The sequence below is a fragment of the Botrytis cinerea genome, chromosome 4, assembly GCF_000143535.2.
Source record: "Botrytis cinerea B05.10 chromosome 4, complete sequence".
Classification (NCBI taxonomy): Eukaryota; Fungi; Ascomycota; class Leotiomycetes; order Helotiales; family Sclerotiniaceae; genus Botrytis; species Botrytis cinerea.
In genome coordinates, this window is record NC_037313.1 from 2,378,984 (window position 1) to 2,403,233 (window position 24,250).

The 24,250-nt window shown below is 42.9% G+C and overlaps 6 protein-coding genes across 8 annotated transcripts; 2 read left to right on the forward strand and 4 right to left on the reverse strand.

Annotated features, from left to right (window-relative positions):
* Positions 1-275: 275 nt before the first annotated feature.
* BCIN_04g06800 (hypothetical protein) lies at positions 276-4,400 on the reverse strand. 2 transcript variants are annotated; one of them, XM_024692747.1, is made up of 6 exons: positions 4,177-4,400; positions 3,715-4,008; positions 2,266-3,660; positions 1,883-2,202; positions 1,267-1,837; positions 276-1,208 (listed from the first exon to the last, which is right to left on the reverse strand). In XM_024692747.1, coding segments are annotated over exons 1-6 (3,075 nt in total). In that variant the 5' UTR covers positions 4,178-4,400; the 3' UTR covers positions 276-714. The 2 variants fall into 2 exon arrangements, with proteins under 2 accessions (XP_024548529.1, XP_024548528.1); XM_024692748.1 differs by having other exon boundaries at positions 3,715-4,400.
* Positions 4,401-5,678: 1,278 nt separating this feature from the next.
* Positions 5,679-7,576, forward strand: BCIN_04g06810 (hypothetical protein). Its single transcript, XM_024692749.1, has one exon. It carries the CDS (start codon positions 5,805-5,807, stop codon positions 7,350-7,352), a length of 1,548 nt encoding a protein of 515 aa, XP_024548530.1. The 5' UTR covers positions 5,679-5,804; the 3' UTR covers positions 7,353-7,576.
* A 114-nt stretch (positions 7,577-7,690) lies between these two features.
* On the reverse strand, positions 7,691-9,052 carry BCIN_04g06820 (hypothetical protein). The gene is made up of 3 exons (XM_001549228.2): positions 8,874-9,052; positions 8,623-8,800; positions 7,691-8,549 (listed from the first exon to the last, which is right to left on the reverse strand). The coding sequence occupies exons 1-3, from the start codon at positions 9,033-9,035 to the stop codon at positions 7,771-7,773; spliced, it is 1,119 nt and encodes a 372-aa protein (XP_001549278.2). The 5' UTR covers positions 9,036-9,052; the 3' UTR covers positions 7,691-7,770.
* A 405-nt stretch (positions 9,053-9,457) lies between these two features.
* On the reverse strand, positions 9,458-14,168 carry BCIN_04g06830 (hypothetical protein). 2 transcript variants are annotated; one of them, XM_024692750.1, is made up of 2 exons: positions 10,681-14,168; positions 9,458-10,613 (listed from the first exon to the last, which is right to left on the reverse strand). In XM_024692750.1, the coding sequence occupies exons 1-2, from the start codon at positions 13,793-13,795 to the stop codon at positions 10,486-10,488; spliced, it is 3,243 nt and encodes a 1,080-aa protein (XP_024548531.1). In that variant the 5' UTR covers positions 13,796-14,168; the 3' UTR covers positions 9,458-10,485. The 2 variants fall into 2 exon arrangements, with proteins under 2 accessions (XP_024548531.1, XP_001549277.1); XM_001549227.2 differs by having other exon boundaries at positions 9,458-14,168.
* A 3,429-nt stretch (positions 14,169-17,597) lies between these two features.
* Positions 17,598-19,658, reverse strand: BCIN_04g06840 (hypothetical protein). Its single transcript, XM_001549224.2, has 2 exons — positions 18,122-19,658; positions 17,598-18,065 (listed from the first exon to the last, which is right to left on the reverse strand). Exons 1-2 carry the CDS (start codon positions 19,529-19,531, stop codon positions 17,694-17,696), a joined length of 1,782 nt encoding a protein of 593 aa, XP_001549274.2. The 5' UTR covers positions 19,532-19,658; the 3' UTR covers positions 17,598-17,693.
* A 2,898-nt stretch (positions 19,659-22,556) lies between these two features.
* BCIN_04g06850 (hypothetical protein) lies at positions 22,557-24,043 on the forward strand. Its single transcript, XM_024692751.1, has 2 exons — positions 22,557-22,887; positions 22,961-24,043. Exons 1-2 carry the CDS (start codon positions 22,794-22,796, stop codon positions 23,830-23,832), a joined length of 966 nt encoding a protein of 321 aa, XP_024548532.1. The 5' UTR covers positions 22,557-22,793; the 3' UTR covers positions 23,833-24,043.
* Positions 24,044-24,250: the final 207 nt, after the last annotated feature.

A 24,250-nucleotide genomic window follows, 5' to 3' on the forward strand; every position in this document is an offset into this window, starting at 1 on the left:
ATCTCCATCCAATTACATTACCTCTCGCATTCCTATATCGGGGTGAGGAATAATTTCATGCCGAGTTTATGACTTTGAAGATGCTGCTTTGATCAGTATTGTGAATCTTTGCCCAGGAAGTGGATTTTTTGGCCCAGATATATCCTCTTCACTATCAAGCGGCGCTGCCATTTCAGACGCTCTCAAGCTCAGAGAGGTTACATCTTCATGTAATAAAGAGGTCTGAGAGGCCGTAGCTAAAGCTCCGGAGTTATCCGTGTAGTGGGTCTAGATCTTGAGGCGGGTGATGATGAGATCTATTTTGGTCAAAATTCATGTTGGCAACTTTCATGCATCTTGTCGTCCAAAGCGGAGGTAAATCATCAGGTTGTAAATGGCATTTGGATTCATTGTTGCTAAAATTTAAAATATAGAAAGTAGAAAGTAGAAAGTAGAAAGTAGGCAATAATAACTCAGCTTGATGCTCCTATCTACTCGTCTCCGCATAAGATGTTGTTCCCGCTGCCCAACAAAGATTTCCCTTGATAAATAAAAAACAAAAATAATGGGAATAAAATCAACGCCGTAAGTGTCAGAATATGGATTTGACGAGCTTTGAAATGTAACGAAATGTCAATAAATGCGAGAAAGAAGCTTGCAGACGTGTTCATCTCCTTAAATCGATGATCCAGCTCTGATGGCGCACAATTCCAATGGTAAGACCACGATGTTAAATTACGAGTCTTCCATACCGTCACCGGTACTTTCGGCTTCTTCACTACCATCACTGTTATCGCCGACATCACTGTTGTCGCTGCTGTCACTATCATCACTAATATCATCATCCTCGTCGTTGTCCTCACTGCTGTCGTCATCTGGCTTTGTCTCTGTCCTCACCGAGAGAAAGCGATCCGTGGGCTTAGAAGTGCCTCTACCCAATGCCACTTCCAAGGTATCCAACTGTATAGTTAGCTCTTTGCGTATAGTCTTCCTGACATTCTCTCTGGTCTCATCGTCTTTCGCGATTGCCCACATTATCATATTTCTGATTTCTGTTCTGAGGTAGTGGGATGTTTGAGAATGCGCCTCTTTTAATAATTCCTCAAGATTGGTCGTCATTTTGTTCAATCTAGTATTGAGCAAATCTGACGAGTCATTATACATGACTTTATTGTTTTTCTTGATGTGGTCGAGGAGATGCTCTTTCATTCGGCCCAGAGCTCCTATTTCTAGAAAATTCATTTATCAGCGGCTATACAATGGCTCCGGGGATCGATTAATGCTTACTGGATTCCTGGCTACACTTTTCATATACGGGGCGCATATGATGCTGAATGCGTGGCTCAATTAGTCGATGAATTTCTTGTGCTTGACGTTGAGCCGAGCTCAAAGAACCGGATACTGCAGTCCTAGTCCTCTTCTCCAGGTAAGGTATCTTAGCCAAGAAATCTATTGGCGATTTAGATGCGGAGGCTTCCGACATACTTTGGAGGAGGGGTCTTATATCGGTTGAAAACACTCTAATTGCTCTAACCAAGTTCCAAGCATACCTGTCGTGTACACTCTGCATTTGTGAGTTGAATACTTTATCCCAAGGCTGGGCGAGTTCCCCCCAGAACGGCTGTAAGAATACGCCGATCCAGTCATACGTGGCGTTCTTCTTATTGTTAAATTTGCCAAATCTACGACAGATAGCTTTCCATGTTTGATAAGAAGTGTCTGCGTTCATGAGTTCCTTACAAGCCTCCTCGGCCTTTTCTGTACTCACGCGAATGCAGCTTCGTAAAGTTGGGAGGATCTCGGTCATGATGATCTCGCGGATACGCGATATTGCCACGGTCAAAGCATGACTGAAGGTCTGCACTAAATTAGATATTAAAACCATTATTGAAACAGGCCATACCTTGTGAAGAGTTTCTAACTTTTCCCCCAACATTTCATTGAGTTTGTCTGTTTGAGACGCGGACAAAGAGTTAGGCGAAACGTTTTCGGCCCATGATTTAATACTTAACTTGAGGAGATTGGACTCGGTTAAGAAGGAGTCGGCTATCTTTCCGCGGACTGTCAGAGTAGATGCTGCTGCATACTCTTGTAGTTTGGGAATACATGTATCTTTGATGGTTCCAAATCCGTTTGGCAACGGGTCTCTCTTGAAGCGACCACAAAGTCTCTGGTACCCTTTAGAGGATACACAAAAGATTTGGAGCTGTTCAGTGAGGCCTCCTGAATGGCAAACTTGCATTAGTTTCAAACAATCACTGCGAGTATTGGAATTGGAATACATACTCCGGTACACCAGATGTTTACTTTCTGCTTCATCCTCATTTCCAAGCTGCTTTTCATCATTGGCATCATCAGAAATATCCTGTTTCAACTCTCGCAGCCCATTCTCGAAATCCATCCTAAGATGCTCTTGAGTGTACCTGCTACGAGCTTGTGTACAGGCAGCTTTAATATCGTTTCTGATCGACTTGAGTATAAGTTTCAACCCAGTGAGCCTCTTTCCAAGCATCTTAATGGCCTTGGCATTATGGGCTTTCTTCTTAGTCAAGAGTCTTTTACTGGGTACGTCCATGTCCATGGGCTTTGAGTCACCTGATGGTTGATCTCCATCTCCTCTCCTGTCTTCCTTGGAATGTTTGCGTTTGCGTGGTGCGGAACTATCAGCTTTTGTCGATTCAGCATTACTCGAGAGTAACTTCAGTGCCCGTTTGATCTTTTTGAGTTTCAAGGATTTTCGAGCCAATGCTTGCTGGCCATCTTGTATGTCCTTCAAAATATCTGCTTCTCGGCCCAGAATATCCTTCAAATTCTTCTCACGGAGCTGCAATGACTCTATAACCTCTTCATTATTGATAATATCGGTCTTCGTCATGATGAAGGTGACATATTTATCATCGTACTTACCGTCCATGAGTAGTTGTCTTCTGAAGGATTTCCCCATTAGATCCTTCGCGACCTGATCATCGATTGCACGAACAATATCAGCCACGATCCATACGTAAGTAAGTCTCTTGGAATAATTCTCCGCGACCTGCGTTCGACCCGTGTTAGAGTCTCCTAGGCCAGGCAAATCGACTAATACGAGCCCATGTCGAAGGATCTCAGCTTTTGTGTATATGCGAACACAACGCACCAAAGGCCAGTAGGATATCTCATTCGAGGATTTTTGCTTGTTATTTGAATCGATGTACTTGCTGATCTCTCGTGAAAAGGGCTTGGCTTTGGGCTTTGCGATTTCCAAATGGCAATCCAATATATTAGAAACGCCATCGATTTGGTCAAAAAGTTCCTGCGAAGTCATACCCTTAAGTTTGGAAAGAGTGACGCCGGGCCAAACTGCAGATATCTTGGCAAAGGCGGTGCTCGCCTGGCTACCAGATTTAACAGAAACATCTTCTCCTTTAGTGGCATTCTTTAGATCATCTAACAAGACATCCATTTCTTCCTTCCATTCTGTTTCACTGATGAACTCTATTTCAGCGCGAAAGGCCTTTTCGGGATCATCAGAGTCATTCCATGAAATCTCTGTAACCACGGACGTGCTGGCGCGCATGGCATTCGCGGGAACTACCATTTCCTCATCGATGAGCGCATTGATTAGTGATGATTTGCCACTACCAGTATATCCAAGAACCCCGACAAGCACACGAGGGCTCTTGATGCCATTGAGAATTTGTTCTGCGAGTATGCCAAGTTAGTTGGATTCAATCACTCTAGTCAGGCAAAAAATACTCGTTTGATCTTGCCATGTTTTGAACTCAGGAAACATAGCCGTGTGTCCTGCCACGATACCTTCGACTTTTCCCAAGAAGAGAATGCTGTCGTTGACGGCGTTTTCTTTCCTCACAACCGTGATCGACTCGTACTGGGCGGTAGCAAGATCTGCTCCCTCGCTCACTGATGACGCAGAATCATCAATAATTTCAGGTTTGACCCCACTTTCTCTTAGTGAGGCCGCTGCATCAGCATCTGGTTCACCTTTTTGACTTGTAGATGGTTGACTCATGGTCGTGTAAGATTGGCCCACTTTGAAGTTAGTAGATCCAGCTTAACAACAATATATGAATTATTCTGTAGAAGATGAGCAAGGACTGTAAAATAGTGGTTTGAAGATCGCGGATGGTAATTAAAGAAAGAAAGAAAAGCGCGTGATGAACAATGATGCAAGATGATAATATGGTGATTTTCACTTACTGTGATGAGAAAAGATTACAAATTATGAGAAAACAAAGAGCGAAGGACCAGAAGACGTTTAGAGATCTGTATGTCGATCTTTAGGAAGACTGAGCAGGAAGCTGTACCTTCGAAGGTGAGAATACTGCGTTTGGGACCACTCCTCAAATTGAAGCTGTAGGCCAAACCCTAAGAACCAATATGGTTCCTTAGGAACTTGCGAAGGTTGAACAAGGGTTGATACCTTTGTGATAGAAATTAAAGAAACTAGAAAACTGTAACTGGAACGCTGTCGTGAGAGTTTCCTTGAGAGTAACAGGAGTAAGAGAGTGGGAAGTTGGGAACTCGAAGCGTAAACAGCTCGCTAGCGTGATTTTCAAAGGGGAAGGAGCTCCTCATTCATTATTGTAGGTAGATTAAAGCTGGTGCTGAAGTTACTCATAGGAAGGCGTTTGATATTTGACTTGTAAAAAGAGATCCTAACTCAGGGGCTTGCTGTGTTTATCGCACAAAGACATTGAAGCTCAAATTTCATGACGAAACTTTTTGATGTTATATTCATACATTGGTCTAGAATCTGTCATCTCTTAAAATTGGATTATCTGGAACGAGATATACAATTGTCCGCCTACCTTCTTGGGACAAACGTCTGATGGTGCAATCTGTACAGCGATTCAGTGTTGTCTGGTAACCTTTTAATGGGTGCTTTTTGCGGAGGGAATTACATGATCTTGGAATGACGACAGATTTGACATCGAGCAATGATCTGGGAAGTGCTATGTTCCGAGAATATATGGAGGATGCAAGTTTTATGCAGCTAATCAGTTTCAATAGATAGAGCTTGGTTCATTTTCCGTATGCTGCCGCCATCTCTGGTTCATAGATGACACCACCATCCGTTTGGGGCCCCCCAAATCTGGTTTTCACGAATGACTTCGCACTCTAGAGCTGCCAAATAAGAATAGATAGCCAAGACACAATATCTGGAACACTTGCGCTAAGAGGGAGAGATTTATACGACAACCCTAGTGTCATCGCCGTCTCAAAAAAAAAACAAGGGAAAGTGTTGTTGTCCAGTGCTTTGCACATATTCATATCATTTTGTCTTTGGCAATTTCTCTGGGGCCCAAATAAGAGGTGGTCCTAGTACTGTCTATGGGCTTATCCCACATACAAGTATGGAAAAGCCTGGCTAGTCACAGAATTCGACATAGATACTTATCATAATAGTGTTTGTTCTCACAAGATGTTTGAAGCCACTTCCTCGAACGTCGTTCCAAATCATCTAGGGTTCTCCTGACCGTTCTAGGACTACCTAGCAGTCTTGAGACTTTACGATAAATTCAGCCCATGAATGCCGGCTGTTGTGAGGAGGTTTGTTGTGGCCAATTCATGATTGCGCAGTTAATTTTATCTTGTGTGGAGATATTAGCTGATTGACTACTAGGTACAGGCTTGAATTTAGGGTCCGGCGCTAGTTCCACTGCATCAGCTGATCGTGATGATTTCGCGACATACAACGCGATAAACAAAACCAAATCGCAACATCAAAGAAAATACCCTGGAAAGTAACGAAACCGATGATGAAGGTGTCATCCAATTCCGAGATTTCTACCGCTTGATTAGTATCCACTCTATTTTCGTCGATCATGGCCGCAGTATCTATACCAACTACCTCTGCGCTTCCTCCCTCCCAACTTGTTCCTTCAACGCACCCCTCTGTACATAAACTTCTATCCCGCCTCTCGCGCCCTTCACTACTAACCTTAGCCCTCGACTGGCTCGACGAACGTAACCAAATTAATACCGCGCCATATCTTCTCGAAACCGACGATTCTGCCTCAGATTATGCGCAGGATCTCTATCCACCTCATGCTACTCTCGACTCTCTCAGTGAACTCTATACCTCTTTTACAACACAAAAAGGCAGTAAGCGCGATGTTCTTGATCGAATCCTAGAGGGAGACTGGAGACATGGAATCACACTATATCAATTGGCTATGGCAGATATGCAATATCTTTATGATCATCCTACATCACAGAAATGGACTGCCCTGAAAATTGTGCGGATGTCATCTTCATCTCCCGACCATGAAGTCCCAGAGGAGGAAAAGAAAGATACAGCAATACCCCGATTCCATCCGTCGACATTCTTACAAAATTTACAAAGAGAGGTGTTACCAGATGTAAAAGCTCATTACAATCTCGATCGTCATGCTACTTTACCGTTACTACTTCTAAGAATCTATATACTGGATTCGCCATATAACACATCACTTGCGCTTTCATCGGGCTCTAACAAACTGAGCATGGCATTTGACTCCAGTAAGACGTTTTACATTGCTTTCCCAGATGCCTCGCCTTATATTTATGTTTCCTTGAGTTCCACAGCAGGGAGCGCCAACGGAGCAACCGACACAAAGAGTCTACGGAAACTGACACTGGATGGAATCCCGAAAGCATTTAGCAGACCAAGAGAAAGGTACAAGTTAGAGGGTACTGGATTTTCCACGAAGAATTTGGAGGCATTATGCGAGAGGAGGGGAGACGGAAGACACAACGCAGCAGGAGGTGCTTGGGAAGTTTATGCAGGAGAAAATAAAAAGGACAATCCATTGAATCCGATATTACCAATACCAGAGGACTCTCCGACTGGAGAACAGTTAGAGAGCGCCGACAAAGAGAAATCAACACCGAGAAATATGAAAAGACCCAGAGAAGACGATGCGCCAGAATTGGCAAAGAGACGAAAGAATCTAGCAAAAGCTCGCTTTGGAAACTCCGCAAAACCTAATGACGGAAAGGGTATTGAAAGACTCGATATTCGTGTCGAAGACCCTTTTCCTTCTTTCGCTTCCACAACACCCGAACCAGAAAATGAGCCAATTACTGAGCGACAACGAGGGAAGAATAAAGGTCGAAGAAGTACCATCGAAGCAGAGTTTGATAGAATGAATAGAGAGGATAGTGAGGGAAGAAATGAAAGAGAAAAGGACCAAAGGGGGAGAGATGCATGGAAGCCAGATATCAGGATAACATTTCATGGAACTCATGTATTTGCAGGGATCCGAGAATTGGTTGAGGCAGGAATAGTGGATGGAGAGAAAATGCCAGGATGGATGACTGGTGAAGAGGGCGTTACTTTGGGAGTTGTAAGGAGGGGAAGGGTTAGGGGGTTCAAGGGAACTGGCGTCTGAGCATTACTCGCATTGAGTAATTGTGATTGTGTTGGGAGATTTCGGACTTTGGTGTTTGGCTGTTTGGTTTTGCTGTGATACCTGGAGTTGGAGGTTTCTTCTTCCCATTGAGGCATTACATGGCTCGAGATGTTTTGACACGATTTTGTACATCATTGTATTATTTGGATCATGAGAAGAACAACAATGTCAAATGTGGAACTAAATCAAAAGATATTGTGGCAATAACTCATCCTTTGTTACCATATGAATACATCCGGTTGATAGCTGTTTTAGTACGACGTAAAACCAGCTAATATCATAGCTCTCATTCACAGAAGCCTGATCGAACTATGAAGTGATTTCGTAAACAAATCTAGATTCTAGCCATCTAATAAAATGTACACAGTTATACTTTAGTCAAGCACACAAATGCTGTTCACGCTCTTAAGTCGAACATCTTGCAGCTATTATTCCATGCCGCCTCTCTCAGTTCTTTCACACTCACCCCTTTAACCCCTGCAACGACCCATGCTACCCGTCCAATCATACAAGGTTCATTTCTACCTTTAATCATGGCCCCATCTACCCATTTCTCCTTCTTCACACTCTTCCAACCCTTCCCACCCTCGAGAGATTTTTCGCCCTCAGTCATTCCTTCAGCCCCTTTCCCTTCTTCGAACCCCTTTAGCCATTTCGAACTTGCATGACTAGGTCTAATCTCACACCAAGGCCCGTCAGTCTCAATTTGGAGTCTCTCAATAGGTATTGCTTTCACCACTTCCAAGTTCTCTTCTGTTTTCAATGAACATCCATTTACCCCAATATCAAATCCTAAACTAACCAATTCCTCCATCTCCTCTTTCGTCCCAGTGAAACTATGAACCACTCCTCTCTTTGGTAACTCTTCCAATCTGGCCTTTAAGATTCGTACAAAATCCTCATGAGCAGCGCGTGAATGTAGAAAGAGTGGTAGATGTAGACGGGTCGCTATATCGAGTTGCTTTTCAAAGTATTCTAACTGGACATCTTTTGGGCATAGAGTAAGACGATCGTAGTCAAGACCAAACTCTCCAAATGCTACGCAGTGATTTGTATCCTTTGCTTCTAACGCCAATGACTCGAGTTCTTGAAGATATTTATCTGGAGTATTTGGGGCTTTGGTAAATTGGAGGCAGGAACAGGGGTGGACGCCAACGGTTGCGAAGAGTACCCCGGCTATGAGAATCAGCTGTCAGCTTCTGTTACTTCCCACTTTCTAATTTTAAATGTTTGAACTGAATATGCCTACAGTATTCCTTAGATAATTCAACAGCCTTCCGAGACTCTTCTAGATCGGATCCGGTAACGATAAGTTTCTGACACCCTGCAGTAAGAGCTCGGGAAATAACAGAGGGCAGATCGGCTGGATGACGTTGTGTATCATAGTAGATCCCAGAGTAGACGGGATCAGTAAGATTTATACCTATCTACTGCGAAAAAATGATCAGCTATGATGTCTGCGGTCGAATAGATGCTAAAGTCTTGGGCAGGAGAATGTACATCTACATAACGGGGTCTATCGCCTTGCCGAGCTTCGAGAACACCGTTGGTAGCTGTAGACATATTTAATCTGTGTTTGTGAATGCTTAGCAACGCTGCACGGTTCAATCGTGGTTTTAAAAGAGAGTTTGTGAGCCTGCCAAGTGGGCGAAGGCGATTCATGGAGTGAAATGAAGTACTGAATGTTAAGGAGGTGAAGAAGGCTGTGATGAAATTTGCGGGGTGATAGCCTTGCGCTAAGAAATACTAGCGGGGAACATCTCCCTCATCTTTTTTGATGAACAAGCCATGGCTGGCACGAATGCAGAGGTGTAAGGCTGAGCTCCTTCCCAATAACCTTGTGCATGCACTCTTCTATGTCGTAACGCAGTGTCTAATCTGCTGCTTTATGCCATGCCATTTTGCTCTTTGCACATGCATGGTTGTTAAAACCTCACTCCTTACATCAACGGAAAGAATCACTATTAATTGTAACCTCACTTTCCTTGGATTCTCGCATTGAAGAAAAGTGACAGGTTAGAGAACGGGGTCTTCACAACTAGTTCCCATTGCCATCCACGAACATTCATAGACCACAGGGAGTTTGAGACCAGATATCTTGTGCAAAACAATTTGGCATGCAACAAGCAAAGGGTATAGCTATACATAAGAAAAAATGCATCTAGTATCTAAACATTCTGGACCTTTTAGGTCATCATTAACCATCCTTCATTCCATTCATGTGCGCATATCATAATATCCATCCCAATTCATATTGAATGTAACCATGCCCAACCTGTACACCATTCAAATGCAAATATCATGCTCTTGCTCGCTCATTTTCATATGCTCATGCAACCATATCATGTCATGAAAAATAATAAGAAAAACAGTAAAAAAGTCCTCCGCAAAAAGAAAACGCCAACCAACTGATATCAATCCCCCCATAATGATCATGATAGACTTGAATGTCCTTGCGTGAAAGCCTGCAATCTCAAACCGCTCAAGGCAGGACCGTCCTTGGTACTACTGGCGTTGCTTCCACCCCTACTCCTCCTTGTCCCAAGTATACGGTGTTCACCAGGAATCTTTCCATTACCACCGACCAAAGTTTTACTATGAGTCAGATGATCCAAATCATCACTCGAATGAACAGCATCAACTAGATCATCAAATTTTCTAGAAGTTCCCGCGATTTTAGCGCCTATAACGGCCAAAGAGTCGCGCGTTCGTCTTAATCCATCAATGTTGTTGTGTGTTAATCGCTCGAGAGTAGTATGGATACCTCTCATCTCAGTTTCAATCTTTGGAAAAGTATAATCGGAAATTCCACGGATTCGTGTACCGTTATCATGAGCCAATTCGTCGAGTTGTGAAACTGCTTTGTCTAGTTCCTTGGTAAGTCGTTTGTTTCCTTCAAGAACAACGGATTTTACTTGTGCACCGGTTTCGAGTACACGATTGTCGATTCGGGCTAGCGCTGCCCCGTTAATGCGAACTGCGGTTGTGGTCTGGCCCACTGTTGAATCGAGGTTTAGAATATTCGAAGATAAGGTATGGATCGTTGAAGAGTTTATTTCAGCCGATGAAATCAAGTCGCTCTTGATGTTTGAGAGTAGCGAGGCGTTGTCGTTTATTTTTGTAGAGATATGTTCAATGGAGTCACGGATGGATCCAGTGGCGTTGTCATAGTTCTGCAATTTTTCCAAGGTTTGAGCATTGGACTCTCTTTGGAATGTTTGGAGGCTCGAGAGGGAATAGCTGATACCAGGAATGTCAGTATGGTTCAATGTATCCACGGTAGTATAAGTATTTAAAACTGTCTCACGGATGTTTGAAAGCCTCGCTGCGTTGCCTTCTACGGCACTAATGGTCTCCATAGCGGCCTTTGAAAGAGCTTGGTCCACGGCCTCAATTGCTTTTCCAATCTTTGCAATATCTCCTGAGATAAGGTACTTCATTTTGTAGTCCAGTTGAGACAAGGCCGATGCATGATCATTAGCGATTTGAATTATCTGGGGAACGGCCTTCTCGATAGAATCAACGGAGGCTTGGTTCTTGGCCGCAGCAGACTCGAGTTCACTGAAATCGATGGCCTGGATATCCTGGCGAATCAGGGGAACTTGTTTATCTAGAAGGAACCTAATGTCATTGGTACTTGTAGCAACACTTGACTTGATGTTTGTCAACATCTCAGTATTACCTTGAACGTCTCTCCCAGTCTCCTTGATTGCCTCATCAATCGAAGCTACAAATTTGGATATAGAATCTATTGACATGTTCATTGAAACGTTCTCGGATGATACATGTGATCTGATGTTAGTAAATGCTTCAGGGAGGGCGGCCAGATTTCCCGCGGTTTCTACAGAGGTCTTGTAGGTTGATTGAACATCTCTGCTCAATGCATCAATAGATGTGTTTGTTGGGCCAAGGTCGATGTTTTTAATATCCGATTTCAATTCGCTCGTAGTAGATGTCAATCTTGAGCCGAGATTTTTCATTTCACTCTCAAGTTCAGTAGCTACATCATTGATTGAAGCAACAAGCGCGGATTTGTTGTCGTTGAGGTTGGTTCCGATTGCCGAATGGAGGTTTTGGATGGCAGTAGTGACTGATTCTTCGCTATCCTTGATCTTTGTGTTGACGGAAAGGATTCCATCGTAAGCCGAAGCAAGAGATGTTGAGTTATTGTTAAGAAGTTCTCTAATTGCGAGTATTTCAACCAACGTTTTCTCGATGCTGGCATCCTTGATTTCCAAAACGTCGCTATGAACAGCTCCGATTGATTGGCTGTTAGAATCAGCAACCTTCATGATAGCTTCCAAAGCTTTCAAAACCTCTCCTTCTTGAGAGCCCGAGCCTGCTGTACTCGAAGAGGTATCGAGGTTCTTAATTGCCTCCATGATTTCTTCATCCTTGCTTCCGTCTTTAATGGTATCGAGAATGTTCTTCAAGGTAGCGATGTCTTGAATCATTTCGCTCTTTCTGTTGTCAGCTTTGACGGAGTCAACGAATTCCTTCATGATCATGAGTTGCCCAAGAATCTCATCGCTTCGTTTGTCCTGCTCCATTGAAGATTTGACATGCTCGATAGCGCCTAGGATCTCGTGGTTGGCGCCGCTCTGCTTGATGTCCCTCAAGACAACATCTTGATTGTCTAGAGATGTACCGCATCTTTCGAGTTGGGTATGCAAGCCTTGAATGCCTTCACGTCCAGTAGCTGTTCCATTTTCAACGTGCTGATCGATAGTCTCTAAGCTGATTGTGATTGTCTTGAGGGTTGTTTCAGTACCGGAATGGAAAGCAGAGAGATCATGAGAGATAGTATCGAGTTTAGTGGAGTTAGATGCCAAGAGTGTAGCGAGAGAATCATTGTATGACGCGGATTGAAGGTTGTTGAGTAAAATGGCAATGTCGTCCAGCTTCTTTGTATCTATGGGCAGAACAGTTTGCCTGTGAATATCCTCAAGAGAGTTGCTTTGAGTTTCAAGTCTTGCATCCAATTCTGCCCGCATATCTGATAGTCGATTGACCAAGTCATCAAATTTGGCCACTTCATTGTCTGGGAGAAGAGCTGAAGTTGTCTTCGATACACCATCTTGGATGCCAGCCATAGATTCAGCGAAACTAGTCATCATTGATGCGATCATTGTGAGCTTGTCTCTATGAGCATCGAATTGAGATGTATTCAAAGTTTTCACGTGTTGCTCAATTCGATCGATAGTGTCTTTCACGGTTGTTGTTGTAGAAGTAAGAGTATCCAATTTCTCCGAGTTCGAGGTATGTATAGATTGGTCATTCGCGGAGATATGCTCATTAACAGATCCGACCACTTCGTTGATCTTGGTGACTTGCTCAATGATGTTGCTGAGGCGTGATGTGTTGGTCGACAACAATTTCGAGTCAATGGATGCCAGCTGTCCCTGGCCTTCCAATTCCTTTCGAACAGTGATAATGCTTCTCTCGATATCGTCTAACCTCTTTGAATGGTGTTCCAGTGATGACGTGTTAAGGGAAGAGACGATATCACGGACTTCTTGGATGTTGCGAGCCAATCCTTTCTCTGTGCTTTGGATGGTCTTTTGGGAGTCTTCCAATTTTGAGACACTCTTCTTCAAACTTTCCATTCTATCAACCATTTGAGAGTTTTCATTCAACATCTCATCAAGCTTACTAGAGTTCGAGGACGATGAATCAAATTCCATAGAGGAAACCTTATTGATGACGTTTCGACTGGATTTCCCGAGATCCTCAACCATTCCAATCAATTTTCGGTGACTGCCATCAATCTTCTTACCCAAATCGCCTTCGACGGACCACAGTCTTTCTCCAAGCATCTTGTTTCGGTCCTGGAGTTCATTGGATAATTCGCCGAACCGGATGGCAGATCTTAAATCTGCGTTTACGATCTCTCCATCAAGGCTTGTTATTTTCTCCTCAAACTCATCAAATTTCGTGCCCATTCCAGTCAGGCGCTCATCAAGTGACTTTAAGTATTCTAAAATCTTCTTTTGGCCTTCAACGAGGGACTCAATGTCGTCCTCGGTGTCTGGAACATCGTCAATCAATTGACTGATTGGCTTTAAAGCAGGATCCAAGGTAGCTTTAATGTTTGAGGTGCTGAATGATGACTCGAGGTTCAATGTTGTAGCTTTCAAAGCATTCAACTTTTCTTGCTGTCGAGAAAGAGCAGCGGTCACGGGATCAATCTGAGACGCAATGACATTTCTGAAGGCATCACTATTGAGAGCATTTAAGACAGCTTCCTCGACAGCTTTCTGAAATGGTTCTTCTGAGCTTGGAGTGTATTCCGTCCAAGAGTTTAATCCGCCGGACGTGGTTGGTCTAGTCGCACCGGCCGTTCCAGGTGGTGCGGAAGCGGTGGACGAGGTACGTTTGTTCTTCCATCGGTTAAGAACCGATCGACTACCGTTCAACGACATATTGAGCGCCGAAGGTGTTTAGGATTTGGGTTAATTGAAGAGGAAATTGATATTGATCGCGAGAGAGGTGTTTGCTTGGGTTTTGATGATGGGTTTTACGTCTGGTGGATCTTTATCTTAAAGTTGTATGATTATCGACCGACTTTCTGGCTTGGTGTGATGGTCATGATGTTGGAAAGTTTTCCGTGAGGATGAAGGAGGTGAGGATATTGAGAGAATGTATAATAAAAATGAAGGGGGTTGGTGGAATGGATATCAATAAAAGGCCAATTTCGATAAGGAGGATGGATGAACTGTATACGAAGGATTAATGAAATGAAATAATTAATGCTCTTTCTCTTTTTTTTTTCTCTTTTTCTCTTCCCTCGTCTCCTCTATCTACATGTATATGTTTATGCTGTTTATGCTGCCATGCAAGCAAAGACCATGTGGCGCTGGGGAGTGGAGTTCGAGGTAAGACGTGTCAGATTGAATTTGGTTAGCATATCCCGTGATAATCCGTTGAAACTCATCTCTTTTTACGATATAAAGAATAATTCGTTGTCATTCATGCCTAAAAGTAACTAAAACAACACACAAATGATACTATTCGCCTCCGACTTGCACCTTGATTGCCTTGCTTGCAGTCGTGTTGTTGGATTTGTGGATTTGGATTCGAAGAATTCCCTGGTACTGCGGCCCCATCCATTATCCACTTGGAAGCAACTAAATACCAGCCAAAGTAACCAACCAATCCACTAAAGCCCATTGAACCCATCAAAGCAAGACACAGCATCCAATTAACAACTTGAGTTTGGGAAGAAATGAGCGCGAGAAACGAGTTGGAGTTATTGGTGAGCTAGAAATCTCGATCAGGACCAACGGCATACAGGGGCGAGGAGGGCAGGAAGGGCAGGAAGGGCAAGAAGGGCAAGAAGGGCAAAGAGAGGTAAGAGAAGGGTATCTCGGATATCGGTTTATGTGGGCGGCTACCCGTACATATACATGAGCACTGTACATGTTGATGCATTGCCTTGCATTTCCAGAATTTTGCCGATGTATTACTCCGTACTGTTACTCCATACCGTACAGCTGTACTCCATAAAAAGATGGCATGACTCCAAGTGATATCATTCAAATCCCATCTTTCGGGTTGAAAATGTCTGAGAAAGCTGGGTGTATACCTTTGGCAGAGTTTCAACGAGAATTGGGCCAAGTTCTTCCGAGATACTCAATTGCTTATCATCTAATTTCAGCATCCCCATTGATTTCGAACGGCTTGTACGTAGCAAGTAGGAAGGTTAAACGCTCGTCGCTCACGGTCAGGACTCAGTACCCTTGACATTACTAGTACACCGCTCCTCTTACCTATCCCTATCGATATATTCCCCTCACACTTCCAGCCTCATCTTTTCATTCGTTGGTAATTTATTGATTTCCTCAAGTATTTTTCACAACCTATCATGCTCTTTCAATACTGCATACCCAAGTACCTAGTCATTCTCAATTTTTACAAACAAGGCGACAAGGCGACAAGGCGAAGGTTGCACGTCAGGATCGACTGATCTTTTTCCTTGAACCCCAAGAAGTTCTGAAACATTCACGATTTAGAACCCTGAAGACCGCTCATCCACTTGTCGATTTTTGATTTGAGTAACAAATAAGTTTATGGAATTTATGAATCATTCTTATCTGTTCGACTTAGTGTACACTCCTCTCGCTCCTCTAGTTCATGTATCTGGAAAATTTTATCGCCTATCGTCTGTGCTTACCCCAGTTCTCAAGAGAGTTCGCAGTTAAGACTCAGTCTTAACAATTGAGACTCACTATGCCCTTGTTGTTACTCGATTGAGCTGGCAGAGTTTTTGTATGGAACGGCTGTTGCGGAAGAGCAACAAACTTCCATAAGGATTTTATTCAACGGATGGGCCAGCACACAAGAGTGTGACCGTCTTGAGTTTCAAACATTGGTATCTAAGTTAATTTTTTCAGAAATGAAGCATTAACTAGGTGGGATCCGCAGCGACAAAGGCTATCGCCCCACACCTGATTTTGGAAATGATACATTAGCTGGCTTGAAGACAAACGCTGTTGCTAGGTCGTCGTCAATGTATTTATGGCTCTGAGCGAATAAAGGATGGGGGTGCCGATGCTAAGGCTAAATATTGTATAGTGACAGAAGAATTTATAATTACATTAGGTAGAAACTGCTACTATCGCATTCCGGCCACTGAGGCTAACATAAATCGTTAGACCTGCGGTTTTCTGCTTGCCATAAGGATGCTCGACTTATGACAATCATTGGCTACATTTTCCTTTCACGTCCCCTATTTGTATGATCATAAACGTCTTTTCTCGCTAGAGGAACATCGGGAAATTTCCTACTCCATTCTCTTATGTGGTGGCCATCGAAGGGTCTGAGTGCTTGGTCGATTGCATGAGATGATGTGGGTACTTTGTCTATTGCATTTTTCATGTATGTGGTTCTCCACTATCGTCGAGTTATGTGACCAAGGTTGCAGCATAGGGTAGCTTTAAGTCTATGTACATGCGCACTGTTCATGTGATGTTCATCAAAAAGTTCTCACTGAGAATTTCACAGCCTTGCAAATACCTTCAAATCAGACATGGAACCAAATTCAGACATCCAGTCCGCACTTGCAATCATGGTAGAGACTCACTCGCCGGATACTCGAGGCGCTAGTTTGACATTCCATTTTTCCAGATTTATAAGTTAGTCAGGAACTACAGAGAACTGCAACCACTCACACTAATGACCCATTTGACGAAGATGATAGCTCCTGAATAGCTCAGCTGCCGATACTTATTGCGGCTGAACGGACTAAGTGACGCTTCTCTGAGGGTGATTGCCGCCGTAGAATAAGTTAGCCAGGCTGCCAACAGCACTGTGATTGCTCGCATGGCATGATGGTATACAAAGCCGCAAAGTTTCCTAGATAACGCCAGGTTAATTCATATTTGAAATTCATGTGTCTGACGTTTAGACGAACATTGAGATTTGCTAGGCCTCAGCGATAAGCAGAACTCTGTGCCTCGTATTAGCTAGATTATACCATCAAATACATTATACTTGCGGTCTATTCAATCTATATAAAGGTTCTCATCTCATGCGTAGACCCTATTGGCAATTCAAAGCCAGCAATCGTTGCCGGATGGAACACAGTTGTTACATCAGGAATCTAACGTCAGACAAAGTGGGATGGCCTCAGAAATTTAATTTCATCCAACTTCTTTGCATTCTACCTACTCGCATCCGTTGTGGAATAGATCAGAATGAGGCATCTACGTTGAATGAGACGGGGCATGACTTGGCTTGTATCAAATATGCGGTCGAGATATACAGACCTTGTGAAGTTGGGAAGCAAGGCAAAGTGAAGTTTGCATTAGCCTTCACCTTTCTATAGGATCTTCACTACCCCGAATTCCTTGAGCAATATGGCCCGGATGATCATGTTTTCTGCATTTCCTGACCCTCGACTTTGCGACGCGGGGATACATAGTTATCATATAAATATACCAGTAGAGCCAGCTCTGTCGTCACACTTCACTTCAATTTTCTCACTCCATGGAAAATTTGATATACCGCTTATTTCGGCGCTTCTCGTGTATGTTTGACAACACTTCTTCAACGCAGTCACAGATCATCCCTTACTCACTCGTTTGAAGAGCTTGGCAAATTTGTCAATTCAAAGTTACTAAATTCCATGCTCCCTAAACAAAACCAACCTAACTGGGTATCCGTGTAGACATACTTTTTGATCAATGTCAATCTGCCCCCCCCCCCCCCCCCCCCCCCCCAAAATGCAATATCCCATACGCCTCAGACAACTCCGATGCTCTACCAATGCCGAAGATATAGGAAAAGTTAATGATCCAATATTTCATCGCGCCACAAAGCCTACGGAAGTAATTTAGATTTACTTTCTTTCTCCACACCCTCTCCCACCTCATTTCCTCTACCTCCTATTCTTTTCCGTAATTTAATGCATAGACTCGAACGTGCCAAGGCCATTGAAATCAACATTATAGCAGCCCACATAAAAGGAAAAACTCTCATGGCTGTCAAATACTCTTCTGGGATACGAAGAAGTGTAGGAGAGGAGAGGCGATACATTTCGAGGATTTCCGTTGAATCTAATTCATTTCCGTCTTTGTCTAAAGCAATGGCTTGATAGAAAGCGGAGGAATTGGATGGTCGCACTCCAGTTTCGAATCCAGTCTTGGGCATGGTGAGAAGATGATGCATAGTGGTCGGAGAACTTCCTCCGTACTATAGAGATTTGTTAGCTTTAAGGGATAGAGGTCATATGAAAGCAAGGTACTTACTAAAGCCCAAGAATCAACCTCGGTAGCTCCATTCCAACTGATATATAAAATCTGCCTAACTTCAACCATGACTGGCTTCCATGAGGGTTGGGCAACCCAATCAAATTTATACACGCGGTACAAGTCGGTACCTCTACCAGAGGCGACATACCAGGGCCTGGTCTGAATTTCCATGGCAATTTCACCCGTTTCTGTGAATTCAACAAAACTAGGAACAACTCCATACCCAACTAAGAAATTCCCATTATCCAATGCGTGAATGCCACCCTCCGCCCATGCCTGTACGCTTTTCGGATGATAGAATTGATGTACAAGCTTCACCGTCATGTTGTGGTAATTAAGCTTGATCTTCATACCCCGAGAGCAATCCGTTGTGCAATTGGGTGTCGGCGAATTTATGTACATGTTGTGGTTATCAAAAAATGTAATTTCTGTCAGATCATCATTGACGAATCGTGCATGATGTTGGAATGCGAAATTCGTAGCGTTTCCATCACTCAAATCCGTAAAATCGTTGTTGTATCCGCCAACCTGCCATATTTTACTTCCATCGGTCCCGTTGATATATGCAATCATTCTTAAATGACGACTTGAAATCAAATAATGCCCTTCTCGGGTTTTCTGCAGACTGTTCATGTGAAACCAATCCCATCCCCACTCCTCGTCGACATAGGCTGTGAAGGATTCGTTTAAGCCGAAATGATCAAGTGCGTTCCAGGTATGCCGTACCCACCCCGTCTCGATATCAACCTCTTGAAATGACCCTGTCAAGACTTTCCCACCATTAGGACCGCCTACTGGTCTACAATCGGCAATAGTAGTATGGTAGTTATTCATCATCGCCCCTCCATCTTCGGTCAGTTGAAACTCGTGACCATCCGCACCCCCAGCTAACGAATTCACACTGATATTGTAGACCTTGTCATACGAGCTATTCAGCATTACCCCTCCACCAGACCCATGGCCTTGAAAGTCGATGCCAGACCAAAAGGTTAAATGCGGTTTTCCGTTGTAGAATTGTAACTTGGTATCTGAACCACCATGCCATGTCGGATCAGCGTAAACTAGACTCAAATCTTTCGCAGAAAATATCATGGGTGATTTTTCTTCTCCGTCCAACGTAGGCGACATGAAAATATGAGAATGATTGCTGGTAGCACTCTCATTCCATTTGTTGACAAGAAAACGGGGTGATGTTAAATCGGATGAATGATAATGCTGTTTTGGCCAATCGCCAAAACCTCCAATATTAAAGGTATCATAATTTACACTGGTGATCAAACCAGCATCAGCTCGAACTTGATAATGAGGGGTATTGCTTAGAAGAAATAACAATATCGTTATAGTGATAGCGATGTTGAATCCCATGAAAGAATACATATTTGTTGATCGATCATGAGTCTCGAACATAAAAGAACGACGATGGTGACATCGGAAAGAAAAGTTTCGTGATTTTGAAATCAGATTTGATCAAACTCGAATAGTTTTCCGCAATTTACAGAAACGATTGATAGACATGTAACCTTCCTGGGCCTCCATAGAAAATTCCCCAGAACGCGTAGTTCCATGATTGATAACCGCCCCTGTTTGAGTAAATAAGGGGCTTAGAGGGGTTTATGGAGCAATCAACCTTTGATGTGCGGGAAAGCAAATTTGATATTCCCCATCAAACCCCATCAAAACCCCCGATTGGCAAGACAGTCTATGTCTATTGCGTACATCAAAACGCGTAACAGGATCAATGCTAGCAATATATTATTCATGAACCTAGCAACTTGATTAAGTTGATTAAATTGATTTTATGAGAAACAACGAAGCGAAGAAAGTTTAGATCAATTCCATAAATAGATAGGAAATGGAACGTCAATCGTAGAAAAATGAAGAAATGTCAAAATTATATATGAAACAATGAAAGGACATTTTTCCGTTGTCAGATTAATTGCTTTGTACAGTGTACTTCGCGTACCACTTGGCGATGATAACCATTCGGGTATTTCGGTGCTTAAATGCTAATCTCATGAGGTTTCTGAGAAAACAATGAACTTTGAAGATTCTAGAAGCCCCGCAAAGCATGAAGCATTTGTATCTTTAATCGCCTACATCTCCAAGACCACGGCGGGCTGATAAAACCAACCCAAATTCTCGAGAAGTCTGCCGCTAGGCAACATTGATAGAAAAGCGACGATATCACAACAAGCAAGGACAGCATGAATGGAAACTCAACAACAGCCTCCCACAATCGCAGACGCGACAAAGCTAATAGATATCTCATCCGAAGCGTATAGAGCCCATTTGATTGACGCCAAACACCGCGGTATCTGCTCCAGATTCGAAAAATATAGAAGAACAATCAGTACATTGCTGATATCTAGGGAACGGCTTTTGTGGAAGGATATTGTCTCAGACTCTCTAATGCGTTGGGATTCTTATTTGTCTCGAAACAAGGAATCAACTACCATCCGAATACCATTGTGCCTATGATTATCAATGGTAATCTGCTTGATCTGAATCGGATACGGAATTCCTCAAAATGATTTCGCCATTATCTTAAAACAAGTTCAGTGGTGAACTATGTTGAAACTCTGCTAGGAATTCCTCGTTAAGAATGCATCTGGAAAGAAAACACTATTTGCCGTTTTACGCCGCTTCCTTCGTGCTCGCTTATACGCACTACATCCTAATATATACTTCACCAATTGTTTAACGAGGCTGCCCTCATGCTCTACTTGTATCGAGCGAGACAAACTAGTGATCATACGAGAACAGTTCGAGGATCACAGGATACATAGGTATGGAAGGAGAGATATTGAATCATGGGATTGTAATAGTGAGAGTTCTGATCACCATTATGATCTACTCTTGCGATTTGCCTTTCGTAAGAGGAATTTCAGCAATTGTTAGCGAGGGTTGGGGTGAATGGTAATGGCGCCATTCCATCTCGAATGGTTGAACGAGGACTCGGCCATGATTGCGAAGACACCAGGGTGTACACGAATACCCTGTCTGACCTACCCAAACCGACCAACTCACAAAGTCTAATCAGGAGGAGTTCAGACTCAAAAAACCGTGAGGTCTTCTTCACATCCTAATATGACACGAACGAGGTGAGAGGGGTGACGTACATGGAAGATGTTGATATTTTCACTTCTATTAATCATTCACATTCCTCTTCGCTTTTCATTCACTTTATCTAGTCTTATTAGGTATGCAATATAAAGTCATCAAACGAACTTTACGAGAAAGAAACAGTGAATCTTTGGGACTTAAAATCACGCCAAAGGAAAAGAATATGTTGCATTGAAGTTCAAGAACTTTCACGCATATTAAGGGAGAATTTTTATTCACCGCTTATACTGCGGGGAATGTTTAGCTACCTTCAATGCCGTTGTGTTTGCTGGTACGGACCTTGGACAGATTACTTTCGCAACTAAATCCTCTATCCGTCTACTTGATGATTCGACTCGAATTCAGGGTAACCGATCAGTGAATCGCTACAGTCTGAATCAGCGTTCAAGTCAGTAATTTCAACTACCATAGGGTTTCTGTCCAATATACTTGGCCGCTCGCTGCATTAAAAAAAAAGGTGATCTGCGAATGTTGCTTTCTATTGAGATCGTTCTCATAAATTCTTTGGCTCTTTGTACTCTGCATTTGAAAGCTGACTTTGATAGTACTGGTCCGTGCCGGTGGTGGAAGTTATTGCAGTGAGGTAGAAGCTTTTTCCTTCATCGATGGCAAGGTAGTTGCGCGCGAGAGATGGTGGTCTTTGGCTTGATTGACTTCAAGTCGATGGAAGTCAATTTAATCTGAAATATTTACAAATGAAGTAGCTTGGAAGAAGCAGCGAGTTTTGAACAGCTATACTGTGGCAGGACGCGATTCCTCAAAAGCAAGCCCGATTGAAGACTTCAAGGATTGATGAAGCGAACTATCGCGATGACTATCATTCCCGTAGATATTGATATAGTTGAATGCTGCTAATCCTCAACTATCAGCCGTAGTTCAAACGTAAGTCGTTAAGTGTAGAAAAGTGCGTGTAAATATCTCGCTCCCACATTCAAGCCAGTACTAGCAGATCACAGAGTGAAGGGCTTTCAGAGAATTGGAATGGCTGCAATAATCACAAAGCCGCAGAATAACCCTATTTTCCTCCCCGCAAATAGCAATGAACTTTCGGGAATGGCAAGAAAGATATTGTTTCGGTAGTTATAAATTAGTAGGCATTTGAGTAACTAGATGATCAAGATAATCACTTGAATTAATGAACGCTGAGACAACATCAATTCCATCTATCTTTTTGGTCTTTGTCACATAACCGAGATAACTTACATAAACAAACTGTTAGTGAATTAACAAACAGCTTGGGTAAGGTTTAATTTTTATACAAATGAATTATTTCTGACATTAGAAAGTATTTTTCATTCCACACTACTCAGCTACTACATAGATCGCGTCGCACCTGGCAAGTCTTGATGCTCAAGTCTAATGTTTCTTTCCATACTCTTTCAATGTCAAGAGAATGAACGTGAAAGTGCCTCGGTAAAGCGAGATGGCTCAGACTATTATTTGAGCTATCTTGGTATCTCAGATGGACGTCAAGCTTACAAGCTAGGCAATGCCATAATTTAGTGATTCTCCTCCATCCTCAATTGCTCCAAACAAAACTTTCAATATGCTCTATGGTTTCTTCGGCTTAGGAGGTGTACCCTTCAAACCTGAAAAAGATATCCCTGACCTTTCTGGAAAAGTCATTCTTGTTACAGGCGGTAAATTATCTCCCGATCCCACACAAGGATCAATCGTCTCCTCCCTTCACTCAGTGCTAACTGATCATCATAGGAAACGTTGGTTTGGGCTTTGAAACTATCCTCCAGCTTTCCAAGCACAATCCATCGCACATATATCTGGCCGCGCGATCTGAACCTAAAGCTACCGCCGCCATCAAAGAGATACAGTCCAAAGTACCAAGTGCTCCGATTACATTCATTCAATGCGATCTTACCTCCCTCCCATCAGTTCAGGAGTGTGCCAAACAATTCAATGCCAAAGAGTCCCGTCTCGACTTATTGTTCCTAAATGCGGGAATTATGGCGGTACCAGCGGCAACTACAGAACAAGGTTATGAAGTACAATTTGGCACAAACCATGTTGGACATGCTCTTTTGACGAAACTACTCCTGCCCACATTGTTGAAAACGGCAGAGCAAAAAGATGCAGATGTGAGAGTTATCTCCTTGAGTAGTTTGGGTCATACAATGGGTCCTGTTGGGGGTATCAAATTCGACGATCTCAAAACGGATATGAATGGGTACACAACAACTTCACGATATGGACAATCCAAGCTGTCAAACATTCTTTTCGCCAAAGGATTGAACAAGAGATATGGCGATAAGGGTATCACAGCTGTATCGGTTCATCCGGGAGTAGTCAACACAAATTTGTATGCAACCGCTTTGGAGAAGTATGGAGTGTTTGGAAAAGTCGGTGGATTAGTAAGAGATTTGGCTTTTACAAGTATGGCTGACGGAGCAAAGAATCAACTCTGGGCTGCTGTAGCAAACAAGGGAAATGCAAAAGGCGAAGTTTTGAAAGGCGAGTATTACACACCTGTTGGAATTTTTGGCAATGGAAATAAGTATGCAGGAGATGAAAAGCTGGCGGACGAACTGTGGGAGTGGACAGAGAAAGAGCTGGAGGCGTACAATGCTTGACTGTATTTTTACTGATCATGACATCCACTTGCGGCTTGTCTCGACTTTTGTTCATATGCCAACGTGGCTCATTTACTATATACTATGATTTTTTGTTGCTGTTTCCTAAACTCATTTTTCTACACGGATGCACTTCCTGAGTGATTACTAGCTTCAAGAATTCTCCCCAAAGATATGATAGGGATGAGATGGTAATTTTTATTATTGAACAAAAAAGTACCTCTAAAATTGATGCTAGTAATACTTCCCAATTTCAGAAGATTCAGGTATTGCCAGTGCAAATATCCCGCTGGAGTCGTCTATCTTCGCGTTGGTGATTGAATTAAATACTTACAAGTCTCGGGCTTAAGTAGGAACCATTATGAATAAACCTATAATGCGGTCCCGGGATACATAATTGAAGCTCACATCATGGGAG

Excerpts from the sequence above, each read along its gene's own strand:
- BCIN_04g06800 (XM_024692747.1), bottom strand. Across the intron at positions 2,203-2,265 it reads TAAACATCTGGTGTACCGGA|GAGGCCTCACTGAACAGCTC; the intron begins GTATGTATTCCA and ends TTTGCCATTCAG. Across the intron at positions 1,838-1,882 it reads AGTTAGAAACTCTTCACAAG|ACCTTCAGTCATGCTTTGAC; the intron begins GTATGGCCTGTT and ends AATTTAGTGCAG.
- BCIN_04g06810 (XM_024692749.1), top strand. The coding sequence starts at position 5,805 with ATGGCCGCAGTATCTATACCAACTACCTCTGCGCTTCCTCCCTCCCAA.
- BCIN_04g06820 (XM_001549228.2), bottom strand. The coding sequence starts at position 9,035 with ATGAATCGCCTTCGCCCACTTGGCAGGCTCACAAACTCTCTTTTAAAA. Across the intron at positions 8,801-8,873 it reads ATAGACCCCGTTATGTAGAT|ATAGGTATAAATCTTACTGA; the intron begins GTACATTCTCCT and ends TTTTCGCAGTAG. Across the intron at positions 8,550-8,622 it reads TGAATTATCTAAGGAATACT|CCGGGGTACTCTTCGCAACC; the intron begins GTAGGCATATTC and ends TGATTCTCATAG.
- BCIN_04g06830 (XM_001549227.2), bottom strand. The coding sequence starts at position 13,795 with ATGTCGTTGAACGGTAGTCGATCGGTTCTTAACCGATGGAAGAACAAA.
- BCIN_04g06840 (XM_001549224.2), bottom strand. The coding sequence starts at position 19,531 with ATGTTCGAGACTCATGATCGATCAACAAATATGTATTCTTTCATGGGA. Across the intron at positions 18,066-18,121 it reads AGGTTGATTCTTGGGCTTTA|TACGGAGGAAGTTCTCCGAC; the intron begins GTAAGTACCTTG and ends AAATCTCTATAG.
- BCIN_04g06850 (XM_024692751.1), top strand. The coding sequence starts at position 22,794 with ATGCTCTATGGTTTCTTCGGCTTAGGAGGTGTACCCTTCAAACCTGAA. Across the intron at positions 22,888-22,960 it reads AGTCATTCTTGTTACAGGCG|GAAACGTTGGTTTGGGCTTT; the intron begins GTAAATTATCTC and ends TGATCATCATAG.